At 39.1% G+C, this 22,633-nt stretch overlaps 2 protein-coding genes across 10 annotated transcripts in view; one reads left to right on the forward strand and one right to left on the reverse strand.

The window, feature by feature from the left end:
• Positions 1-11: 11 nt before the first annotated feature.
• LOC105386788 (another transcription unit protein) lies at positions 12-5,873 on the reverse strand. Its single transcript, XM_048622190.1, has 12 exons — positions 5,682-5,873; positions 5,381-5,477; positions 4,507-5,133; positions 4,283-4,368; positions 3,786-3,959; positions 3,258-3,433; positions 2,746-2,960; positions 2,235-2,304; positions 1,963-2,055; positions 1,396-1,611; positions 895-1,054; positions 12-301 (listed from the first exon to the last, which is right to left on the reverse strand). Exons 1-12 carry the CDS (start codon positions 5,710-5,712, stop codon positions 114-116), a joined length of 2,133 nt encoding a protein of 710 aa, XP_048478147.1. The 5' UTR covers positions 5,713-5,873; the 3' UTR covers positions 12-113.
• A 2,230-nt stretch (positions 5,874-8,103) lies between these two features.
• The window catches only part of LOC105382662 (tight junction protein ZO-1), an 82,046-nt gene continuing 67,516 nt past the window's right edge, over positions 8,104-22,633 (forward strand). For 3 of the 9 annotated variants that reach the window (XM_048622229.1, XM_048622230.1, XM_048622231.1), the window contains exons 1-2: positions 8,138-8,447; positions 19,942-19,996. In XM_048622229.1, the coding sequence (XP_048478186.1) occupies positions 8,156-8,447; positions 19,942-19,996 (347 nt within the window). In that variant the 5' untranslated portion in view covers positions 8,138-8,155. Of the gene's footprint in view, positions 8,448-19,941; positions 19,997-22,633 lie in introns of all 9 variants that reach the window. The other 6 variants (XR_007266490.1, XR_007266491.1, XM_048622221.1 and 3 more) reach the window with 4 other exon arrangements.

The following is a 22,633-nucleotide window of genomic DNA, read 5'->3' on the forward strand; positions in this document are numbered from 1 at the left end:
CCGGGCCTTAGTAATACCTACTAGTGCTAGTGAATGCCCCATCTCCGCCCGCTGGCATCGTGGATGCGGCCTAACATCTATCTACAAAACAACAACAACTAACCACTCGTAATCTAGTCCTGTTCACTGCCACTCCCACTGCCACTACCACTCTGGCTGTGCGTGTCGCCGGCCGGCGCGGCGTCGCTGCCCTCATCGTCGGAGTCCTTGAGAGCCTTCGCGCGGTCCAGCTTGCGCGAGCGGCCCGTCTCCACGTCCGATGCGTCCGATTCGGATGAGTAGATCGCCGCGCCCGCTGTGGCTGTAAGGGGTTGGGGGTTGTTAGTTGTTATAAATTGATAACAAATTAATATTGCGATGGTTTGGGCCGATTTGATTACGACCCATCATATGTATACAGTAAGTCGGTCGGATGATAAAGGCAAAGTGTTGTGATAAGACAGATCTTTTTCGTTTGTGTTTGTCATGATACACCTAGAGTCTCACATTGCACCTCCAAAAGAACCTGAAAATGCCTTCTAACCAATAATAAGATTACCTCTCTGCATGCCGCACGCGCTTCACCCACCCGACTATCAATGCTACTCATCTATGCCACTAAAATACCTTTCTGCCCATGCTTGTATTTGTTCTTAATAGCCTGCAGCGACACCCCTCCCTCATCATCACTGTCGTCCCGCGCCGCCCCGCGCCCCGCGCCCCTCGCCCGCTTCACCCACCCGCCTCTCAACCTTACATATAGATCATTTAGTTACCTTTCTGCCCGTACGAATGATAAGAGAGTTATCGCAGCGTGGCAATGCCGTAGTAGACGAATAGTCACCGAAAAAAATAATGCGAACCAATAAAATGAAGCGCTCATGAAGCTTACAACCATATATTCAAAGTACGTACCTTTCTGTCCATGCTTGTATTTGTTCTTAATAGCCTGCAGCGACACGCCTCCCTCATCATCGCTGTCGTCCCGCGCCGCCCCGCGCCCCGCGCCCCTCGCACGCTTCACGCGCGCAGTGCCGCGGGACCGCATCGCCATGCGGAGCTCCATCTCCTCTTTCTGGAAATGGAGAGGGGGTTGTGAGATATTTCAATTTTCAATTTCAATCATTTATTGATAAATGTAACAATAAGAGCCGTAGATTAAACTCTCTTTCTCGAAGTAGAGGGGGTTGTAAGATACATAAGAGTGGTAGATTAAAATCTCTTTCTGAAATAAGAGTGGGTTACAAGATAGATAGGAGTGGTAGATTAAAATTTAAATGTGTTTGTTATTATAACTAAATAAAGAACGAGTTGAACGGATCTATTATGACAATTATGAAGAAATGCAGTTAGACAAATTTGAATGGGGATAGCATAACCATAAGACATACTCGTTGCTTAGATAAGAAATATTACCTTAAGTTGATACTTCCTATCCGCATCAGGGTCAGCGCCCACTTGCGACAGTATCTTAATAGCCGACGTCTTGGTGGACCGGTCGGCTAGCGACAGGGTCATCTTGCGGTGAGTGAAGGACTCGGTCGAGTGCGGTCGGAAGGAGAGCTTGGTTCTGAAGACCGCCTGGCCTTGGAGACCCGTGCCTTGGCGGACGAAGAGATGGTTGTGGTCGCCCTGTGGGGTGGAGAAAGGTAAGGGTTAGGGTTTGCTTTGATAATATTTGACGGAAAGAATACCTTACCTATGTCTAACTTTGCTCTAGATCGACGACTTCAGGGCATACAATCGACAATAAGTTTTTTTTTACATAAAGTGGTTGGTTATCTTTGTCGTAATACGCGCAGATTCTTTTGTGGCCGAATGAACTATTACCCTATGGTATTAGTTCATCACTGCAGTTACTTCACCAGTTTCACCACAGACTCTAAACGCGTGGTAAATAAAACTATATAAAACTTGTTAACCTCAAAAGAGGACAATAATAACCGTATTTTAAAAGCTTTTTATTACGGTAATGATACTCACGTGTAGCGGTTGCTTGTAGACGTCGAATATCTCAGCGCCGAGGTGCAGCGACATGCTGCCGTCCGACCACTTCACCATGCGCGCGTTCGACTCCTGCGAATAGAAAACAAAAGGTATTTATTACCATTCTTGTAGGTGAATGGCAAAATAGGAGTAAGAGAAATATGATATCTAGAATAAATAAACGTCTTTGAGGCGTCCATCCAACATTTTCATATTAGGTATAATTGTAAAGGTTTTATTATGTCAGCATTATTTATGTTAATATATACCTTGATAGCGGTGCCATCTTTTTCAAAAGCCGTACGCCATCGTATCGTATTCTCCACCTTCAGCTTCAGTCTGTGGACAGAGGAGACAAAAATACATAAACCAACTGATTTTTTTAAAGACTAAATTTTTGCGTACAAACGATTGTGAGTAATACAGTTTATTGGTACGAGGATGGGGCGGATCTGAATCTGTGGAGGTATGTAGGTAGCAGAAGAGTCTGCAGACTGATAGAGTACACCACAGCTTCCGTCAACCACAACATACATCTGCTCCAGTTGGGAAACTGACACCTATACCCATTTATGTTAGACTTTAGTTAGAGTATACTATTCGGTTGTCATATCTAGATTGCCTATAAGAGATCGCTCTTAGCGATAAGGCCACGGTTTAGCGGTATTTCTTAAGTATTGCTCCTAGTTTATAAGTATTTTTTGTATGTTTTACTATTTGTGGTGACCAATAAATTAATATTCTATTCTTTTATATATTTATTATATTAATAAATCTCACCTGGCCCTTCCCTCCTCATCCAGCGTCTCCTCCTCATCGATCTCATCCTCATAAGTATTCGCATCATAAGGCCGGGTCTCCACCGACAGGAAGTTGGGCAACTTGACGAAGTGTAGCTCCTTGCCCAGCTCCGTCCAGATCTTGGGCATGTCCACGTCGATGCGGGTCTCCGGTATTTCTACTTCTTCTTCTTCCTCGGGCTTCTGTTTGTTGGCCTGTAGGGGTAAATGGGTGTTAAAAGTGGCTACTGTCCATTAGAGGTTATATTATATTATTTGTGAGGTTGGTATTGCTGCTACAGGCGAGCAACATGATGGTCATTACCCGACTCTGGGTTACATTCACATATTCAGGTTGCATGCTTACCAGCCTTATTCTTGCATAAGGTGAAAGTTGCAAAGGTGATAGTGTCAAGTACAACCTCCGCCCTATAACATTCTCACCTCATCCCCACTACCCCTAGCCTCATCACCAGATCTACCGCTACGACCCTCGTCCTACATCTCACTCACCTCATCCCCACTGCCTCTCCCCTCATCACCAGATCTTCTATCCTCGTCTGACCGCTGCCCGCTGCGAGAGCGAGAGCGAGACCGCGAGCGCGACCGCCGCGGGGACGCCTTGTCGGACCCGCCCTCGTCCTCTGTGCTGATGTCTGACGCGTCGCCGAACAGAGCGTCCGCTGTCACTGTGAGGGTATGGGGGATTTGGTTAATGAGATCCACAGCGTAGTTAGTTTATGACTTGGACTTTCTGGGAAGCTAAATAATTTTGGGCATGAAAATTTGGGGATGTATTACTTTTCACCATTGAAAAATAAGGCTATTCCGAGAATAAGTTGATGTATGGCGAGTAAGCTCTGGAGTAATCTTGATTTTGTATTTTGTATTTTTAATGTCAGTAAAAAATGAATGTCATTTTCATAATACCTAATATGTTACAATTATTACAATTTAAATTAAATTTCTGTTCTAATGGCTGATAATAACATTGAAAACAAACTGATTCTACTACAAATAGACCAAATAATGATGCCTTACCAGTGTCATCAGGTTTCTCCCCATCCTCATCATCAGTATCCACAATCTTCATGGCCTTCTTGCGAGGCTTGTCCGCGTCAGACCCACTCTCGGAGCCCTTCTTCCGCTTGGAGGCTCCGGTGGCCTCCGCGTCGCTCTCAGAGTCTGATAGCACTGCTCGCTTCTTCTTGTCTCCTGGAAGAATGGGTTAGGGTTATTATGTTTATGGCCAAGTTGATTTTGTGTTAGGTAAAGTTACTTATATGCAGACCATTGAAAATTTAATTGAAAAGAAAGGTTGCAATGATATATTCGCATTCGCATTCATTTTAACACCCTGTATAAATAGTATAGTCTAACCTAAATAGAATAGTCTCTGAGAGTCTATCAAGGCAACACCCTAAACATTCAGGTAAACAGCAGTTCCAGCTAGGTGAATTTAATAAATTTATCATGTTATTTTATGTTTTTGTATTGAAATTGAAATTATAATTATGATTCAAATATATCATATTCACCTTTAGCTTCTGTTTCAGAGCTTTTTGATCTTGATCGTGAGCGGCTCTTAGATTTAGACTTCGACCTAGACTTTCTGGAACCAGATCTGAAACATAATAAAAACAATGTATTAGGTACAAGAAAATAAACTGGCACATAAAATGGTTTCAAGATGATAGATTTTCATACTGACAATGAAAAATCTAAATGGGCTACCCAATAGGTAAGTATGAATATTACATACCTGGATCTGCTCTTAGCCTTTTCATTGGCTTGTTCATCATCAATCATCAGGTTTGGTGAATTGGACCTACTGTCCTGCACATCTGGCCTGGCCACTGGACTTTTAGATCTTGAAGATGCACTGCCAGATCTAGATCTAGACTTCCTGCTCTTAGGGCTCCCACTGGCTGACTTTGACCTAGACTTTCTGCTTTTTGGACTTGCACTGCCTGACTTTGAGCGAGATCTACTTTTGGATGCTGCTTTAGGAGTCTGCGACCTGGACTTAGGGCTTTGTGACCTAGATTTTGGGCTCTGTGAACGAGATTTAGGGCTGTGTGCTGCTGATTTTGGGCTGGCTGATTTTGATTTGGACCGGGACTTGGCACTGGCAGCTGATCCAGACCGGGATCCACTCCTTGATCTAGACTTTGATGTTCTTTCCTTAGGGCTCCCAGAAGCATGAGATTTAGCAGATGAGTCTGATTTGTTACTATGTGCTGAACCGGAGCGGGATCTGTTTGACCCAGCTGGTGAATTGGACTTGCTGCGGGAGGCATTGGATGCATTTGAGGACTTCTTGGAGCGTCCTGAATGGTTGGATTTTGGAGATCCACTGGCAGATCTTGCGGGGCTCCCAGATGGAGACCTAAAACGAAGTTTAATGCCTTAGTAAAAAAATATTTAGAAACAATGATAGATGCACATACTTAGGTACATATGGATTTATGTCCTTGAATAATTTGATGATTAAGAATTCTATTTAGTAAACTAGTATTATCGACTTTACCAATTAATGTTTCAGAATCAAGTCTGAGCATAAAATCTTGGTATGAACAACATGTATGTTAGCAAATTAAATATGAATAACAAAACATAGTTTCAATAGAACTAACCTGGAGCGGCTTCCTTCTTTACCGGGGGCAGGCGACGGGCTCTTGCTGCCGCTGCGGGCGCTGGAGGCACTGTCTGAATCAGACCCCGAGTCCGTGTCTGTGTGAAAAAATAACTTGTTGTAAAAAGAAAGGACTTATGTTCAATGGTCCAGATTATACAAATTTTGATGTGTACAAGCCTTCGGTAAGGCATTCTAGATGATAAAAAATGATCGAAATGTGAGAAAATTACTTATTTATAGAGTAAACAAGTTATAAAAGACACAAATAACAAGTGAAAAATAATGGCTAATTTTGTTACCTTCCAAAGTGTTCTTGGATAACGGAGCCATTTTTAATGGAATATGAACAACAGTTCCACTGGATGAAGGTTTACAAAGCTTTCGTCTTCTTCATAAAAATGTTCAAACACCAAACACAAACAATTTCATAAAATTTATAGGTTAGCTGTTGTTTCGTTTGACGCCGTACGCAAATTTCACTTCTGTCACTGTCACCTCACGTCTGCGTCTGTGGTCGGACGTCACGTATAATTATTCTGAGTACCTAGTCGTTGTTCTCGCCGGTCTATACGCAGCTTGATGATACATATCCATCGTTGGGCATTCGTTGCAAAGAGTACTATTTAACAACGGGATTATGATTCGTTGGGCCGGTCTGTACGCAGCTGTATGTCGGCCAGTCGTGTCGTACCGTACCTTAAGCCGTATGCGGCGTAAAGCTGCGTACACACCGGGCCAACGAAGGCCAACGAACGGGTTTCGTTGGCCTTCGTTGGTTCAATCTGGACGGCTTAGCGAATGCCAACGATCGCTCGTTGGCCTGTGCCAGCGATCCGACGCGTGGCGGCAACATCAAAGAAATCGAGCTATTTGAACAAACTCTGTTTGGACGGTCGCCGAAGGCCAACGAACGAACGCTCAGTTGAAGCAAGAGAGCGTAGCGTGTAGACGTCCAATTTGATAATTACTTGGATATTTCCTGCCATTAAGATCATGCAAAAAAACACAGAATGGAGTAACGACGATTTGTTTTCAATTATAATGATGTTGTCGTCGTCCATGATTAAATTGCGAGTGAAAGAGAAAAGATCCGGAATCAAGTGCCAACGAATGTTCGTTCGAGCACTAATTGTATTTGGACGTATTAACGAACACCAACGAGCATGCGGAGGCCAACGCTAGCGAACGATAAATATCCTTCGTTGGCCGTTCGTTGGCCCGGTGTGTACGCAGCTTAAGACCGGCCCAACGAACGCCAACGAACGGGTTTCGTTGACCTTCGTTGCTGCAATCTGCCCTATTATGTATGATAAATATCCATCGTTGGCATAACCGGTTGGCGTTCGTTGGGCGTTCGATGGCCCGGTCTGTACGCAGCTTTAGACTTATCTGAAAGGCATCGTTAATCTCCATCCGTTCAGTATCTTTTTGCATGAAATTTTCTATAGTTTCAACGTGCAACTCAAATAAGTAGTTAATAAACACTTTATGCTGCCCCGCTCACTCAGTAGTCGGAACCGTAAACGCTTTGCATCGGGGTACTAGCTCACGAATCACGGTCACAGGACTCACAGGCCTCTCTAGCGAATGCTGATCACGGTGGCAATGCCGTGGCTGTGGTGACTTCCTGCACTTACGGGCGGCACTTCAAAATCATATTTTATTTACCTACCACACGCAGACTACACGCCCGAGCCAAAAAGATTGAGCTGGCATGGCACCGCCGCGCCAGCCAATAGGCCACATCAAGGGAGATAGTCCCTACATTGTGCGGCGTAAAACCCAACTGAACCATAAGGGTCTAGACAGACGGACCGCATTTCAACTGCAATAGGACTGCAAACCAAACGCAGTAGTTCAGTTCACACGACTGCACGCCGACTGCAATTGAACTGCAATCGGACTTCGCGTTTGGTTTACAGTTTGCACCTGAACTGCAATTTGCAGTTGGATTGCAGTTGAAATGCGGTCCGTCTGTCTAGCTAGAGTAGTCTAGAGTAGTCTAGAGTTCTAGACCCTAACATAACATGTTTTATTATAGAGGTAAGATGCGTAAAGGAATATCACCTTTATCACCTTGGGCTTTGATAAACAGTAACTACGAAACATATTACTCTAAGCTACAAAAATTCGTTCATTGTTTATCAAAGACTATGATAGAAAGATTAATAGGTACAGTAGGTTTAACTACCTACCTACCACTACCACACAAGCTCCTAAGTTCATCTACTCTACCACCTACACACAGCTAACATGCTCATCCTCTAATGACCAACCTAGGTAAAAACAAAAACGTTTCTTATTTTATTATTTCTCATCATCTCTAGCCTTGGGCCTTGAACTTGTGATTACGTGACGGTGTGCCGGCCGGCTCCCCCCGGCTCACAAAGAAACAGTCACCTCAACAAAGCAAAGCATGGCTCTGTTTCTCACAAAGGCGGTCTGTCAAACCCTCCTCGATCTTAGAACTTATGCAAGCGATTATTTTATACCCGACGATAGAGTTACAGTCGAATTTCGAGTGGCACTGTAACTTAATTCCCATTCCCAGACGCTGTTCTTGTTTTGTTGTGAAAACGACCTAATTTTCCTTACATTAAAGGTGTATATTCAATGTTTGTGGGTCCTATGACTTATGTGACTTGTACTTCTTGGACTAGCACGTTCACATTGCGCGAGTAAAGTGAACATAGCGACAAGCTTGCATCTGTTCTGTTCCATGGTCCCTCTACTCAATGGAGTTGATTCAAAGCTTTTTTTCTTCAGTTGAACGATGGCCGTGGTCGCGGACGTGTGTGCCGGGCTGCTCAGACACAAAACTACGCTACTTCGCGAACTTACTGACACAAATATCCTAGACGTCCTAGTGAAAAAGGGCATATTCAATGTGAGTGATCATGAGCTTATAACCAGTGCAGTGGACGCCGAGAAGTGTAATATTTTCATAGAAGTTGTTAGTAAACAAAGCGGTGTGAAGTTGAGTGAATTGTGCACAGTTTTGGAGAAGGAATGTTCGAAGTTGACGAAGGAACTCATCAACGATAGGCATAGATTGTTGACTAATGGTAAGCTAATAAAAAATACATTTGAACTCACCGCCTCTAACTACCCGCCAAACTATATACATATGTACCTACTTACTAAATAGTTCCACTCCAAGTTTCCTAGTCTTCGTACTCGTAGGAGTATAGGAAATTAGATCCCCTAGATAGGTACCTGCCAGGGACAACCTAAATTTTATAGACCTTCGTCCTTTGGCACCAACGGCTCCAATCACCTATACCCATAGCATTTAGGTTAGGATACCTAGGTAGGAGCTGGTCGGTATAACCTAATCAAATCATCCAACGAATTTGATTGAAAAATTGCACAACGACCATCATGAGAAGAAAGGGGGCCACTTAACTGAGACAATAATTTGAATGGCTCATAAAATCTATGCGGGTAGGTAGCCCCAATGTTGACCTCAGCGGGATTCAATTGTCATTGATATTATGAAGTTCCTGGAATTTACACTCGTAAATAAAATGCCTGGAACCCTCATGATGGTTCGATACTATAGTTAGGTATAATGTAGATTAGCCAGAGGATCATTTTCAATATGATAGGAATCTTTGATCATCAGATATGCGGTTCTGATGGCATTGCATTCACTAATAGGCACTTCATCATCACGACCCATCACGTCCCCGCTGCTGGGGCACGGGTCTCCTTCCAATGAACGAAGGGTTTAGGCCAAGTCCACCACGCTGGCTAAGTGCGGGTTGGTGGACCCCAACACAAGCAAGCTTGTGCTGAGAGAGTTGTCGGGTAAGTGGGCAACCCGACTGTCAGATGTTTTCAAGCCGCCCGAAGGCCTCTGACTAGGCTTAACGACAATAGGCACTTACTTAGGATATTATAGTTGAGTGTTTCGTTTCTTTGACCTATGTTTGGAAGTTCAAGAGGTCATTGAGCTACATAATGTAGGTAGTTCATTCATACCTAGACAATTTGCCGACGCAATTAACGCACCTAGGTAGGTTTTTAGGTAGGTACGTATTACCTACTTATGCAAAATTCTAGGTGTACCTGTACCAACCTACCCTGCTACGAGTATCTAGTACTCTCTTAGACAAGTAATGGCTACTGTAGGTACTTACCTCTTTTGTGTATAAATAATAAAAATATAAAATAAATATGTGGGGACATCTCACACACGGCCATCCGACCCCAAGCTAGGCAGAACCTGTGTTATGGGTGTCGGACAGCTGATATATCTACACAAATACATAGATAGATAGATACTGAATAGAAATATCAACACCCAAGACCCGAGTACAAATATCTGTCTTTAAACAAATATCTGCCCCAGCCGGGAATCGAACCCAGGACCTTCGGCTCAGTAGTCAGGGTCACTAACCACTACGCCATTCGGTCGTCAAATGTATGGTTTTCCTACATTGCTGGCTGGCACTCCCTAAGTTAAGTCATGATTCATGAACTAATGGATATTGCACTATATTTCGAATGAAACGAGGGTTAATTTTTATGCCTTAGTTTGACACGTGGCACTAGGTAGTGCATTCTACCTACCTACGTAGGTAGTGTAGGCCAGAATGTACATAGATAGGTACCTACTTCGAGCTAACACGATAGCAAATTAGCAATACACGAACTTGATAGAAAACTGAGGACCTAGAGGTAACTAAGAATACTAGGTATTTACTTCATTATTTATACATAATTATAATTATAGAGACCTATTTATGTAACGTAGGTAGACAGATATCTTCAAATAATTTGATGGACAACTCACAATACCTCTTTCACCTGCCCTAACCATTTAAGTACCACATATACTCTCGTACTATACTACGTGTAGGTAGGTAGGTAAGTACATGAGAAGTGATGATGCCCATTTTAGGATTAAGTTCAGCATCCTGATAATGAGTGCCTATTGGCCACTGTAAAAGTTCGTGTGCAATGTGTTTATCAAAATGCGAGAACACTTTTAAATTACAGCAGCTAGACCAAACATGGTAATGTCAAATTCGAAGGATGTCGTCCAAATTAATTTATCAAGATATAGACGAAGCAGATGTAAATATGTAGTGCTCCTTGCTAAAACGCATATGCCATTTGTACACCTGCTATCCTTAAGAGTAAATTTACAATACCAGCTGTTTTCGCCAGCTGTATTCAGAAGGAAAGAAAAAAAAACTTATTTATATTTTGTTAGCGGTTTGCTTCTCTTTCACCCCATAGACATAATAAATATTTGCGTTCATAGGCGATCAGGCATGGTTGGTAAATCTCATTAATTAGGTATATGGATAATTTTATTAACTTCACTCTTCTTCTATGCTATATTTATATTTCCTATAAGTATACGTATTTCATTTCCCTACTGCCGGTTCATGATGCCATAAATTAAGAAGGAATTAAATTGAAATACTTTTAGCAAACAGATAATTTGTTAAGTATAGACAAAAGTAGGTACTTTAGTAAATTTCAAAAGCTGCTTCGAGATACTACCCGCATCTCTTCTGCGCTATACTGTCTCCATGTCCCATGAGCAACTACCGCTTCTTGCGTACCTAGATACTTGCCTAGGTAGGAACGCAAGTAGGTATTTAGCCAAGAAAAAACAATACATCCTCTTTAACTATAGCTCTTAAAGTAAATGCTCCATCTATTTAAGTTCCCAGGATAGTTTCACACGGCGCGTCACACTCCATGACCACGCTTTTGTCAGCCAAGTTGTTTGACCTCTGTCGTAGAATGTAGAGTACTGTGAGACAGACCTGTGGTGTCTGGTTTCCGTAAGTGTACGGAATGACCCTACCCTTGGGTTGGGTTGCTTGACCTTTCAGCCCTTGCTCTGATTAGATTAATGGATGTTAGTTTATAATTAAGTAGTACTTACATAATATTAAAATTAAAAATGTGGTAAAGTAAGTAAGTACAACTTATTAGAAGTAAAATGCTCATTTAACTGAAATAATAGTTGTTTTCGTAGGTAATAAATCTGTTTATTATTCACTAAGTATACTTACTTAATTATAAGAACTCGGCTACTTTTTACATTCATATTTCTCTCCGCTGTCCTAATTTTCATCTCAGTGCTATATTTATGTTACTTATACAAAACACAACTTATATAATTTATTATAAAGTCAGTACTCAGTAGGTAGGTTCAATTTTAGTTGTACGTCAACTGACTTGATTAGAAAAATGATGTCTTTTCAATTCCAACTTCCCGCAGGAGTAAAATTTCAAGGCGTGGTGTTGAAAACGTTCCACCGTAAAAGATGCTAACGTCGTCGGGTTATGGGTTCGATGCCCGGCCGGTACTAAATTGAAATGAATGCTTGATTAATATCGATTTTGGTCAGTCAATCGGGCGAATCGTGTTTTAACGAGAATCGGGTGCCACTGGTCTTTATTCACGAAGAAGATAAATAAGTACTAAGGGAAGAAACTACTTTTGTAAATAATTATGAAATGATCGATGGAAAATCGAGGACTGATGGCAAACTTCTCGAAAAGGAAACATTCTTAAACATTGTATTTACGGTAGATATCTATTTTATTTCCCTCCCGTGTCTCATCAAGCTTATTTAAGATATTTATCATATCATGCTAATGACATGACGCCTTCTTTATCCAACATGTACATAAAAGTATAATGTAGACCCATGTTTCTAACTACCCATGCTTCTAACTACCTCACCCGTTGCTTGGTGATTATGGTGATAAAATACTGTCGTGTTGACCAATTTATTGGGCATTGGCACCGTTTAAGGTGTTATTGAGAAAAACAACGACGTAATGAATAAAATTACAACCCACCCGTAAATATAGATAGCTAACATCTATTTTTTGTACGCGAGAGATGAGCGAGAATCATGGGTGGTCTGTGTTGGTCGACTAATATCTAATAACAAAGGGCATGAATGTTACGTTAGTCTGTGTAACACGATAGCAGTTCTCACGGACGACGGCCAAAGAAATTTACATCAGCTGATAATGTATCGCTGACTCAACGACGGTATTTGAGGAGTCAAATGAGCTTCTTTCTTATTTTATAGGTAATTATTAAATTGTAGTTACATATTTTAATGTTATTCGTAGATGGCAGCCTATATTATTTATAGTCAATAGAAAGAAATTAATTAGGTTAGAACATTTAATAATTAGATTTGATAGGTGGACGGCGGAACGTTGCTCATTAGCTCATTCCAGTCGAGTTAGCGTCTGAAACTGAATGACACGTAGTGAGGTGCAAACGAAAGATAAAACTACATATTTATTATTAAAGTTGGGAGGTTGCTAGAACAGCTCAAAATGTTTGACCTCTAATCTTGCAAATAACACAATAATTAAGAGGTCAGCGCATCATTCGTCATACTCTAATTGTATTAGCGAATCCACATACCGTCTCATCTTATAATACACCAGTAGTTCGAATGATGCTATTGTGATATCAACTAGGTACTTACAGTACAGTCCATTCATGGTATAATGAAAATAAAGAACTGTGTCATTTTGCACAGACTTATTATAATTTTCAAAGAAATTTATAATTGCTGACTTTACCATACTTATCGAACCCTGACCGTGATGTTATGATTTTTTAAATTGCTTGGGTCACTTGGGTGCCATGCCAGTAATATGATTTAGGCCTTATACATGTGTAGATAAGTAATTTATTAGCTGATTGATTTTATAACAAAATCTAGGTATTTTCACGTAAATGTGCATAATTACATACATTACCTACCTACATATTTTCCACGACGTAAAGCTAAATACGATGGACACAAAAGTGTGTATTGTCTATAACGAGGCAAGACGAACATTAAAATAGGATAGGGAGAAGTGATACCTCGAAGTGATAAATCTATTTAATCTACTGGTCGAGCACTGAGAGTTACAGCATAAGTGTAATGAGGGGTAGAGGAGTAAATGATCTGTAGGATCACTTTTGCTTGACGAAGTTTACGAATTATGCAAGTTTACGAAGTTTCGAAACATGGCTGCGCCAATCACGACTCTATGATTTTGCATATTTTAATTTAGTGTTGTATTAACTATTAACTTTATCAAGCAACAATCGAAAACACATCCTATACCTACCAGAAAGTGTAATAAACCCCACATCACCCAACTGTAGTGGTATGGTTTGAGGAATGCACTATGTCAACAGCATAGGTGATGTTGTCACGAGAATCACGAGTGCGTGGGACCGAGTGATGGGAACTGGGGAGAAGACTAGCTAAGACTACAATGGCTTATAGTCTAGGCACACTTGCTTTAAAGTCGACGGAAGAATTATACCGGAAGTAAAGGGACAGAGCTTGGCAGACCATTTTCAAATACATTTTAATATGATTTATGTACAGTAAAGAACTCGTTTGTTGATTCCTCTGATAATTTGGTGTACTTACCCGCCACACCACTCTATTTTTTTAATGTCTGTGAGACCATTATTTCCGCCTACAATAGGGAATATGCAAGTGGTTCAAATAAAGGTCAAATATTATTTATAATAAACTTTGTTGTTTCATAACTACGACTCCATCATTATTTTTGATTATAATTTATTTTTGAGCAAGTAAATGAAGTTGAAAAGTACAAAAAAACTTCGGTAAATTCTAACTTCCGAGAAACGTCACCCATTTTCTTAGGGCGGATGTGACGTCATAATTCTTTATATATCAATCTCAGAATAATAACTTCTTTGCGTTTGCGTATAGTTAAATAAATGTCAAGTGTAAACAAAGAAATGTTAATGTCACCGAGTATTTGTGATGCTCGTTGTGATCAGATACGATGGATCACATAAAAATTCTTCCAATACGAGTAGATCCTAGCCTCCTATAACCTCTCCACTTCTTGTTTGATATGCTTGTTTGTTTGCAAAGTGTAGGACTTTTTATATTTTTTGTTGGTAGTGTATGGGCTGCCACTAGTTGTTCTATTGTAATGAGGCGTAAACAGCCATTCGCTAGTCAACGAGCCACTCAAATATGCTCCATATTGCAACACAATAAAATTAAATTTGTATTGTAAGTATTATGACATGAACATGACACAAGTTGCTCTTTCCACTTTTAGGTTATAATGGCAGTCGTTAGTATATTTCAAAAGTTGTTATTTTTTTCTAAATTAAGTTATGGAAGAATTCTCGTAATCAGAAGAACTGGACACATTAAATTTATTACGGAGTATGAACGAGTAAACTGTGGCCAGCTGCGGAAAAGGACAGCAAAGACTATTGAAAAGTCGAGAGCCGTGTGCCCAAATATTAGGGAATATGCATATATTTTTATACTCTTATTCGATAGTTTAGATAAGGGGGTTTAGACCTTTGAGATATGCACAATGGTTCCATTCAAGAGAGCCAGGTGCAGGTTCTTACACCCCCACAGATAATAGAATAGAATGACCCACTAACCCTAGTCTCTATTACTGAGAACCAAAGTTACAGTAAGTACTTACATACAATACAAATATTACTTTATATTCATATTTCCATAATAGCGTAATATTGTGTACAAAGGTCCTCTGGTTTGCGCGCTCCCATTTCAAAAGAGCTACTAGCAGCTATTTACGAGCTCCCATTACAAAACAGCCACTGATCACACTTTATACACTTCCTTTTTCGTTTGTTACCATGACAACATTGGTTTGTTGAAAATACAAAAGTACTCTGTGATTACTTGATTAGGTAAAAAATCTATGCCGACTGACGGGACTCATTATTCTGAGCCGTGAAATTAAACGATTATGACGTCACGACAGCCCGCCATCCTGACGGGAATTTCAAAGTGGTCGTGATGGTTGTAATTTTTTTACTTTCTTTAAAATACCTTAAATTACTTATTTTGGCGTTGAATTTTTTTTTACTATAATAAAGTGATGTAAAACTATCCAATAAAAGTATAAAAAAAAATTACGCATATTCCCTATTTAAATCTGATCAAATGAAGCAATTGTGTATGTAATAACGAGCATAATAAGTAAGTCTATAACTAACGAAGGAATTATAATGTTTTTCTTCTGCGTAGTTTCTGGAAATAGACGTAACTATTTTGAGTTCTAAAGCAAAAAATAACACTACGATATTTTTTCCTACCGAACCTTGGCCATTGTTAAAACACTCAATTAATTTAATTTATACTTACCTATATAAATCTCCCTATAGCGCATACTGGTTCCTAGATAAAAAAGCACCATTTGTCTAATAATGTGTCTGCAATATACCAAATATTTTCAAGAAATATAGTTTTATAAATTCTTCCTACGATACGTGCAGCTTTATAGTATCGTATCGAGAAGGTATCGAGTTACCGACTGCGACTGCGAGCAGTGTTGCCAGAAGTGTAGGGAAATTGGAAACGAATGATGTATGAAAATTAATAAAGGCTAAATATTTTAATTAAAAATTAAATAGATATACCTAATTATTATATACTTATATACTTACTGTGATCGTTTTTGAAAATTAAACCTGAATCAAAATTACCTCAAACTTCGTATCATAGTATCATTCGACTTTAGGGCAATATTTTTCAGTATTCATTAAGTATTTTAAGGTCTAAAAAGTAAAACTGAAAAAAAATTAAATGAATTATAATACTTTACTCAAAAAGTACTTACAGCACCTAGTTTTTTGTCACTCTGATATGGCGCAGTAAACATGGTGTTTTCAGCATTGAACAAGCTGATATGGTTTTTGTAGCTTTTATTACAAACATGTGCAATTGTTTGTTCTCTGTTCTCAGGGTTTTGTGTCTAAAGATCCTGACGTAACATTTTAATTACTTAGGTACTACTAATACTTACGTACCTATTTATTAATGGTAAACCAAAGTTCTTCAATAATATGTAGGTACATATTTGTATTGTGTATTTGAATATGAGATGAAACGTAGCCTACGTAATAATCCAGGGTATCAGCTATTATATGTATCATGCATCCCGTATTGTACCTGGCAACCCCATGTCACTTGATACGCTAGCCCGATGCCGATGGCTACCGCGTTTCTTCCTGTGTCGCTTTGACACTCCATCCCATTGTAAACACGGACACTTTTGTCTTTATTACAGTTGAATGGGGTCGTATTAGCTAGGTTCTAGGATTAGGTGCTCAACTACCATGGGGGAAGCTGATCAAAGGATCTTGAGTTTAGTAACCTGGAACACGGCGTACATAGAAACTGTATTCTGATGAGTGACGATGTGCAGAGAGTGCTGTAGTCTACTCTGGAGAATAACCCTTCTTGAATTTAGTACCTACTTACAATCGACCTTACCTAGACTAGGTACCATACTTAATTTTCTGAAATGTAGGCTGAAGCAGTAGTGTATGTGTAAGCAAATTATGTAGCAAAACAATTGCGGTTTGAAAAGAAATGAAATCCAATTAGATAGAACTAGTAAATAATAGCCGAGTAATAAGAACTTCTAACACTGAAGACCATTAGCATCACTCCGCTTATTATCACTTCCCGATACCTATTCTGGCAACTAACGATTGTTATCCTACTCGTATCACTTCATAAACCTTACGAGTTTTCTTTTCCATTCCCAGAATAACGACGTCGGTTGTTATCTTGCCAGACTTTTTATACAGAAACACCTCTGAAGGGCAATGCACTTTACCAAGTCGTATCTCACGGTAGCAACTTGTACAAACTACAAACATACAAAGTGTTAGATAGAACCATGCTATTTACTTCCAGAGCAGGATGACTTTTGGAATATGGAAGGTGTGATGATCAACATGACATGTGTCTTTGAGCAGATCATGAGCAGATAGATATACTGCAGAGTCCTCTTCATTGGCAAACAAGCAAGCCAAAACACCTTCGTTACTTATTTTAGGTCACGCTTTCCTTCCAAGACTCCCAAAAGCTCATAACTTGTATATATCTATATAAAAACCCAGGTATTCGTATACCGTCTGTAATATCTATAGATAGCATCAGAAGTTCAGTTAAATGTTTGTCAGGAAGCGATTGATCAAGGGTCAAATACCGCTATGTTATGTGTCGGAAGTAGGAACTTAACTGATTGATAACTAGCTCACTTGGTTTGAGTGATGCTACCGACTGTTTACCACATCGAGGATTTAAGTTGGGTTATATTATAACTTTCTTACGTATATGTTATTTTTATAATGTGTTTATACATGCAGTTTCATTCCTTAGGATGGGGTACTGCTACTTCAATAACTTATAACAAATCAGAATTAAGAAGTAGAACTATATTATTACCTCTGTATTAATCTGACGTATTCGGTCGTTTTTCAAACCGAGCCTTCGCAACTACAAACTACCTCTACCTAAATTGCCTGAAAGGCCTACATTTCTTCACCTCATTAAATTTACTATTTGCGGCTTAGAAAGTTAGCTTCTGTGGTCTTTGGCTCAGTTAAGCAAAGACTACAATGTATAACTGCAGTTAAGGAAGTGGAGTTCACTAATTGCGTTATTTCTGTTAGCGAAATCAACCATTTCTACGCAAAATGCTAAGGACCTGTTTCACTGTCTAAAACATAATTACAGAGAGCGACAGCAGCATGTCCACAGGTAGCAATTACCCAGACATTGTAAAACAGCCCCTAAGTAATCAACGCAAATCTTTTCAAACTTAACACGTGCAAGCTTCTAACTTCCAACTGGTGATTGGTCAACTTCTTACTCACATTCCTCCTTCTTTCAAGAGGAATGTCCGTCATCACATCACAGAGCCTTGCGTCACGGATATCCCGCATGCTTTACGCGACCGACACGAAAAAAGGAGGGTTATTACGAAGTGCACTTACCTAGACACCGCAGGATACGCATTCTCAGGTTTATTTATAGTGCGTGCTTCGACAGATTCAGACCACTTGAGTTAGGGTATGTTCAGTCAGATACTTCGAATAGGTATGGCACTGAAGAATGCTTTTAGTCTTTTTGATATTAGTTTCGATGCTCAATCTAGTTACTTATTACTCGATTCATGAGCGAGAATGAAGTACGAAATAGTGCTATCGCTATGAAAATGCGTAGTGGACCTAGTTTTTACAAAATACCGGGTCGATCCATAGAAGAATCTTCTAGGCACGTAGGATATTTTCAGACTTTCCGGTACTAACCGTTCTAAATGTTACAGTACAGCCTGTATATTGCCTTCCAATTTCATCTGCACACGGCAATCTTGATCTCATGCAGAACGAACTCAGAGCATTGCTCCAGCAAATTACATACTTACCTTGCTAATGTAAACATTATTTACGGTACAATATTGATGACTTACGTTATATTATCTTACGTACAAATATGTTGTGCGTGTTTATTTCATGCCCGTCATTATTATACGTAATTTGCATTAGTTACATATGAACGCGAAGAGAATCGGGAAGTAGATCTACTGAGGATTCTTAAAGATATGGATAGGATTTTAGTTAAAATTCATCACGCGATCATACTAGATACTACCTAACTAGGCATTTACGTGGTAACTACTTTACAAAAGTTTTACAAGCGTGACATTGGTCTATCTATCTGACGGTTCAAGGTTAGGACCTGAATTACTCCTTTTATTCTTAGTTCTACAGCAAGAGGCTTCTTTTAGGAAAGATGTCTGATTTTCAATATACTTAAACGTGACAGTTTTACGCACGAAATTCGTAATAATTTCACACTCTTCGTTCTAAAATTAAGTGCTAAGCATTAAAATGTTTTTTAAAGACAGAGATAGATGTGTAGTTGTAGCAGGTAACTTGGCTGATGGCTTACGGCTTAGGTATTTAATTGATTATTATTATTATTTTGGTTTCTGAATTATGTCAGCTCGGTTTCTTCTATAAGAACCGGTGATTGATGATGCACACGGGCCATTATTATTATTATTATTATTTGATACTTTATTGCACAAATATGAAATATAAGTGTACAAAAGGTGGACTTAATGCTAAGAGCATTTTCTACCAGCCAACCTACAGGAGGTACAGAAAAACTAGTAGAAAGGTGCAACAAAAAAAAAGTAGTTACTAAATTGAAAAAGCAAAAACAAAATAAAGTCACTTGATAATTAACTTAATAGATATACATAAAATACACATACTATAAATTACTAATAATACTATAAATTCAATAAATAAATAATACATACAAAATAATATTCAATGAAATAAGGTACAAGAAAATGCTACTTATCTAACTTGCTGAGATAATGAGCACGGGTTAGTCGCTTGAAGACATTGCGGGAAGGAGCTTTCCTAATGTTCTCGGGAAGATTATTCCATAGGCGCACAGCGGTGACAGCGAAAGAGTCTGATCTGATTATGTTACCTACTTATGCCAAAATGTTATATTCTTTGAGGAGTTATTAATATTTCTAGTTCTGTAGGATACATATTATACGGTACTCTACTCTAAATAATACATCATACGAGTATCTTGATTATGCAACATACACTCGTGCAAGTAGTCATAGCTATAAATTTCCAAACACACCTACCTGTACATATAATACTTACTTACGAATTTACCAAATTTAATATATTTTGAATTGTTTCAGGTTACAGTGCAGAAACAGCCAAGGAAACCATGGTTATGAGTCACAATATTAACAGGTTCGTCACAATTTCACTATTGCATTGGTGTAGGTAAATAGGGCCTTTATCGATGACTAAGTAATTAATAGGACTTCAAGCATTCGTCCTAGTGGCTACAATCTGGATAGTTTGATTTACGTATCTGTTGTCTGTTTATCCAATATCAGAGGAATCAAAGGAAAATAATTTAGATGATGGCGTGATGACTATTTAAACCACATTGTACCTGTAGATTACGGAATAAATTAAACTACAATTTAATTAACAATAACATTTAGCACAACTAACATTGACAAATAAACGGAAACTTGGCAAGGTCTGGCGATTGTATAATGCTACTGTCATGGCCTGTGGCCTGGCCCATTGTTTTCTCTCGTATTGTATCTGATTCAAATCTTTGGCACTGTTTATTTGCATTGTTGACAAAGGTTTTGGTTAAATTATACAGGCACCTAGGTAATTACATAGGTATACACAACACACTTAAATATGTATAGTTAGTTACTGTTCTCGAAAAGAGACCACGAACAGGAAAACGTAGCGTGAAGCGCGCTCCAGCCCGCTGGACCTATGACCTAGCACGGGCTAGCACGGGGCGCATTTAAGATGCGACAAAAGTTCTCCGTCGCGCTCGCTCTTGAGACAAAAGTTTTGTCACGTCTTAATTGCGCCCCGTGCTAGCCCTTCTCGCAGGTAGCCTGTGCGGCTGGATGAGGAGTGCTGAGGACAGAGTGTTTTTGTGTGCTACTTGAGTGAGTCCTGTACGTCCAGCAGTAGACTCGTGATGTAGGCTGATGATGAGGTAATTACAAAGTTAAATATGAAAGAGCGTTTTGATGTCCGTTTTCTGAATGAGGAGTTAGAGTATTCATAATAATTAAATATAAAGATTTTACTCACTGTATCTTTTATGCAGAGTACAAATATGCTAGATCTCTATTTTTCATCTCGTAGATTGGCACGGCCAGCCACCGCTAAGCACAAGTAATGCCGAATCGCGCACTAAAATCATACACCCCAATAAATTCCCGCACTTATTAAATAAAAAAGTTTAATATTCTGAGAGCTGCCTCGACCCAGGTCACGAAAATAGGCCAGATAATCTAGAGAGCTAAGCGAATCTGCACCAATTCTGTTAGGTACGATTGAGTACCTACCTATCTTTTTTTATGAAAGATAGCACCTAATACCACTAGTTATTATTCTGTGGTAATACAACTAATACATCGATAAAACAAAGGCTTCAATATATTTCGGTTTTAATGACTTTATAGATAATTATGTTATAGATGGACCTACAGTCATGGAAGTAATAAGTTCTCAATACTTATGTACAACAGTACTTATTACTTCCATGCCTACAGTACATAACATCATAGACAAAATTTATGATAATACCCATAAAGACTACCCGTACATCCTCCATTTCGACCGTACAGTTACAGAATTGTATGCTTTTCCCAAATACTGACGTCGCCGTCGATGCGCCACGAATCCAAATTGTAAGGTTGCAGCGGAGGGTCACTCTTTCTTCTCGGAAAGCTGGCATGCCTTCGATATGGTAAGCTCAGCAGTATTCTGACAAATCGTTTTCGTTAAGCTAGAGTGATCCTAGAGATTCAGAGTAGATATTCAGTAGTGTAGACTAAACGTAGACGTGTTAGAAGAGGTATTCGCTGATTGATACGGACTTGGAACAGTTGGATGCAGACTGAATACTTTCTATGGTTTCGGTGAGGAGGCATAGAAGCCGCCGTTAGCATTTTCACTAGAAAAATTAAATCCTGTACTGTTGTGACCTTTTATAAGATTGTAATCATAGACTTGAATAAATTAAAGCTAAGCTAAATAAAATAAAACTAAGTGAAGATTTTGTTATTGTGTGCGATTTAAAAAAATATTTCCACCATTCCATTCATATTATGTAAGTAAGTACAAATGACTCGGTACTTACTTAATTCGTTAGTTTCTTTGTAACGCATCTGCATATAAATAGTCTATGTTGTGTCTTTAGAGCTGCATATGAACTCTGATTCATATACCTAGTTACAAATTATAAACACTGCCCTACTCACTTCCGTGATTTTACTTCTGAAATATAGTGATACTGTTCTGTTCCCTCGTATAGGTACATACCTATGTATATACTTACCTACATATAAGACACACACCTACACAGGAAGCTAGCACAGTTTTTTCACCTCAAAAGACCAAGACTTATACCTAATCGATAGGTTTATTTACATGTTGCCATTTAAATAAAAATAGTAAATGTATTCATTCATGAATATACGTTATTATCACAATGTTATTAAATTATAACCTACTGCACATCGTGTCATTAGTTCTCAAGGAAAATGCAATAAAAACCATAATCTTACGCAATAAGATGTCCATTGACCATGTAGCCATCTACATAACAATACATAATTATATTGTTATTTAGGAAATTACCATAAATTCGAGCTTTATGGGCTTTATAATGAGATTGCTCTACTTTTAAATCGTGATCATAATGTATGTCATTTAACTCATCATCATCACATAGTTTTTCTCGAGTAAGTACCTAAGGTAGGGAAATATATAATTTTGCATATTTCGCACATATTACATGGACATAAAAAGCTCAAATAAGTTAGATAATTGTTGTATGCT

This window comes from Plutella xylostella, chromosome 7 (genome assembly GCF_932276165.1).
Source record: "Plutella xylostella chromosome 7, ilPluXylo3.1, whole genome shotgun sequence".
Taxonomy (NCBI): domain Eukaryota; kingdom Metazoa; phylum Arthropoda; class Insecta; order Lepidoptera; family Plutellidae; genus Plutella; species Plutella xylostella.